Source organism: Xenopus tropicalis, chromosome 8, assembly GCF_000004195.4.
Source record: "Xenopus tropicalis strain Nigerian chromosome 8, UCB_Xtro_10.0, whole genome shotgun sequence".
NCBI lineage: Eukaryota > Metazoa > Chordata > Amphibia > Anura > Pipidae > Xenopus > Xenopus tropicalis.
In genome coordinates this window covers 13,394,058-13,398,621 of record NC_030684.2, presented here as the reverse complement: position 1 = coordinate 13,398,621, position 4,564 = coordinate 13,394,058, and the positions used below count along the sequence as shown (strand labels likewise).

The 4,564-nt window shown below is 39.6% G+C and overlaps 1 protein-coding gene across 1 annotated transcript in view; it reads right to left on the bottom strand.

The window, feature by feature from the left end:
• Positions 1–1,004: 1,004 nt before the first annotated feature.
• Positions 1,005–4,564, bottom strand: part of LOC116406642 (nuclear receptor-interacting protein 3-like) — an 11,497-nt gene continuing 7,937 nt past the window's right edge. Inside the window, exon 3 of the mRNA XM_031891080.1 lies at positions 1,005–1,049. Coding sequence (XP_031746940.1) covers positions 1,005–1,049 — 45 coding nt within the window. The remainder of the gene's footprint in view (positions 1,050–4,564) is intronic.

Sequence of the window (4,564 nt, the reverse complement as noted above, 5' to 3'; positions counted from 1 at the left end):
TAATGTGCCCCCCCGCCCCCCCCCCCCCCCCCCCCCCCCCTTTTGGGTTTTTTTTTTTTTAAAAAAAAAGGCCAATTGAAACTTAGGGGGGGGGCCTTTTTTTAAAATGTTGCGTCGCGAGCTGAGGCGTTTTTTATGAGAAATAGCGGTTTTTGGGGGTATTTGGGGGGGGCCCCCCCCCCCCCCCCCCCCCCGCCCCCGCCCCCGAAAAAAAATTGGTCTGAAGTTGCCCCCCCCCCCGCGCCCCGCCCCCCCCCCCCCGGGGGGGGGGGGGGAACTTTTTGACCCCTAACCAATCGTAGCTCTTATTTGGCACCCCAGAGCTTTTATTGTGCTTTTTTGTTTCCTCTATTAGAATAGGCATAAGGGTGGGTAACTAGACATAGGGGAACCTCCAGTAAGTGATGTAGAAGCGCCTAAATACATAGTGGGGCTGCAAGAGTAAAACTTATGGGAAATACTGTAGGGAACTCAATCTAGCGCTCTAGCGCTAGTAAGCGATATGTACAATGGAAAAAACGCGCGTTGCCATAGAACACCTCTCTCTTTAGCGAAAAGGCCCATGGTGTTATGGCATTGTGTCAGATGGAAGAATTTATATTACCCATATATAACCCATCATCCCTCTCCCCAAAGATGGGAGAGTTGTATGTTTATGTTTATTCATTTATTTATATACTACTTAACCGCTAATCATAAAGAAATAAAGAGATGTCTCGTTAAAACAGCCCATATCAAGCATATTCCTACTTAAAATGTAGATAAATTAGAATAAATAAATACCAGGAATCCAATAATTGACCAAAAATAAGTTAAAATTGAATTTAAAATGCCGCCAAGTCCAAATCTACATTGAGTCCTTCCGGATGCAATGTATTCAATTTAAAATCAAACGTTTTCTCCTTGTCTTAAATCTAGTAAATCCGTCTCCACCTCTTAACTTGGGAGAAATATGCTCCAGTCCCATAAAGATATCAAGGCAAACCTTATCTGCGCTTTAAAGATTACAAAACACAACAATAGTAGATATTAAGGTCTAGAAGGAAGGACTGTAAGAAAGAGAAAAAAAAATATATATTTTTTTGCAGTGCTAAATTGCCATTAACCAACATTAATAATTAGATGTAGCTGCCTCCTCCTACTAATCCTATAGTGCATACACAAATTATCTCCAAAGGAGTTGGCGCTAAAAACACCCAAAGAAGTGTAAAAATAATTGTATATTTATTATAAGATAAATCAATGTGTTACATCAAAGTAGAATCAATTTTAAATAATAAAAAAAAAAATCATATACACCACTAATTAAAAATACCAATTAGATTATATATACAAGAGAAAATCACATAGGGCAGAAGACATTAAATATAGTAACAGAAACCATGTATTACTTCCCAATGATTTATTATTGAATTCCCAGTTAATGCATATCATTCCTCAGGAGAAATCAATTAGAGTGTTTAAAAGAGAATTCATTGCTCTGACCCATATATGAGGAAATCAAGAGGGAAAATCAATAGAATACACTGATTAAAATCCACAGTATATCCCAATTATTAGAATAAAAAGTGAGGAGCTTAAAACACCATAAAACAATTAATTGGATCCTTAATTAACTTCTCCAGATATCAGATGCAGTATTACACCGCCTATAGCCATATATTGGCTCTTAGCCCCACTGAGGGATATTTAATAAAGAGTTACACAAATAAAACCCTTGTTTTCCCTCTTACTCTGTGCAAATACTAAGAATGCAGGCGTGCATATAGAGAATAAAATTGCACACTATATGGTATTCATTATCTCATAGCCTCCAAGTAACTACAAGCACACAATAAACAGAGCCCTAAATGGGCATAAGAACAAATACACAACCCCCCTTGTCCGGCCGGGAACTTACTAGGGATAAGAACAGAGAGAGGCACATGGCTGAGGGATGCGACTCACACGCTGTTCTTTCCCTTCGGTGACGTCACGGTAGGTGCCGAGTCTGTCAATATGGGTCCTCTCTCCAGTCAGTCCGACGCGTTTCGCGCTCTGCGCTTCCTCATGGACTATTGGGTTCCTATGGGCCAACCCTCCTCTATACCCGCCTGCATACTATTCTATACTACATCTACTTTGATGTAACACATTGATTTATTTATAATAAATATACAATTATTTTTTACACTTCCATAAAGAATATCCCTTTGGGATCACTATTATTGTGAAACAGCTTAAAATTCTCGATCCATGGTTCATTCTCCCTGCTTTACTGTTACGGATGTGCTTTTAACCCTACTTCCCACTGATCTTATAGTCCGCCCACATAAACTTTGTTTACACGGACAAGTGAGAGCATAGACTACATATGTTGTGCGACAATTAATAAAGGTCTTGGAAATTGGAATATCCCTATTGGGTTTATTTCATGGTTAATTTTTTTCTGCCAAGCACGTATGGCATAGCGTGCTGGCATAAAAGGGTTAAACCGCCAACCGACGTGTCTCATACGTCGTCTGGCGTTTAAGCGCTGCCTCTGCAAGCGGCGGCATGTGGCGCGCTGCAGAGGGTTCTAACATGACAGCCCTGGGCAATGTGCCAGGGGGCTGTCATAGGGTCCTGCGAGCCGATCGCTCGAAGGTACCTTTCCAGGAAGGCAGCCAGATGGCGATCGCATCGCATTGCTGGCTCTGCTTCCTCCAGCGCTCTCCCCGCGCGGCCCAAATGAGAGGAGGCCCGATCGGTCTTCCAGGAACAGGTAAGGACTTTTTTTTTTTATTGCAATTTACACCTTTTACACACTTTTTAGGACACACTTATACAAAATTTACATACATTTACACACTTACATACATTTACAACACACTTACAGCACCATTTTAAAGGCATTTTTTATTTTATTTTTTATTATTTTTTTTTTTTTCCATTTTTCACACTTTTATAGACACTTATTTACACTCATATAACAGCCTTACACACTATCAACACAACTTTTACACATGTACACACATGTATACACAACACTTTGGTTTTTTTTTGTTTTGCTTTTTTTTTTTTTCATAATTAACAGCTTGTTTTTATTTTCTTTAACCTAAAAACTGTTTATTGAGCCAGAGTAATATTGGATCAGATATTCTGGCACTAATTAACTGTCTGTAACTATATTTTGTTGTTTACCGATTTGCAAGCAATTTTTGTTGGTTTTATCACATTTTATCCCTATATAAGTGTTCCTGCGATCTGATTGTTTTTAGCGTAGCTTTTGCCAAGGTGTAACTTTGGTGTACAAAAATAACTTTACCTTTTTATTTTGAATTCATAGAATGTGTACTTTCAAAATAATCTGGTTTTCTGGGGTCATGTTAGTAGGGGGGGGTTTTACTCACATAATACACTGAGACGGGGCTCTTGTGCAACAGCTGAGCTGGCAGGCGAGAAATCTTATTGCGCATACTTCTTCTTTTGGGTCAGTACATACCGCAGACTTTCTAAATCTATGCATATTTGGGCTGCAAATGTTCAGTGGCCTCTGGTGTTCCTATTTGGGGTGACTTGCCTTTTGTAACGCAGAAATTTGTGTGAAGATAAATGCGGCAAATTGCAACATTTTTTAGGCGATTTTCTGAAATCTCATAAAAACGCGATAACTTTAGGAAAGCTTTGCGGCTTGGTAACTTTTTGGTGTAGAAAGGAACTCTTTACCCTTGTTGGATTTGTCAGAATGTGATACTTTCCAAAAAATATATGGTTTTGTGGGGGTGCTTGTATCAGTTATAGGGGAAGTTTTGGCACATAATACACTGACAGGGGGGCTCTGTGTGCAAAGCTGAGCCTGGAGCGGAGAATCCTTATGCGCTACTTTCATTTAGGGTTCGTAACAATACCGCAGACTTTGGTATATCTATGCATATTGGCATCAAACTGTCGTAGGCCTCTGGTGTTCCTATTTGGGGTGACTTTTTGCCTTTGTACGCAGAAATTTGTGTGGATAAAAATAACGACAAATTGAAACATTTTTAGGCAATTTTCTCTGAAATGTCGCATAAAAACCAATACTTTAGGAAAGCTTCTGCAGATTGGTACAGTTGGTGTAGAAAGGACTCTTTAAATCCCTTGTTGATTTGTCAGAATGTGTACTCCAAAAATATAAGTGGTTTTGTGGGGATCTGTATAGTTAGGGGAAAGTTTTGGCACATATACACTGACAGGGGGCTCTGTGTGGCAACAGCTGAGCTGGAGCGGAAATCCTTATGCGCTATTTTTTCATTTAGGGTTCGTACATACGCGCAGCTATGGTATATACTTATGCATTGGGCATCCAAACTGTCAGTAGGCCTCTGGTGTTCCTATTTGGGGTGACTTGCCTTTTGGTAAAACGCAAGAAATTGTGTGAGATAATGGCGACAAATTGGCAATAAAAACATTTTTTACGGCGTTTTCGAAATGTATAAAAAACGCAATACTTTAGGAAAGCTCTGCAGATTGGTACTTTGGTGTATGAAAGACTCTTTACCTGTTGGAATTTGTCAGAATGTTGTGACTTTCGCAAAATATATGGTTTTTGTTGCGGTCTGTATGG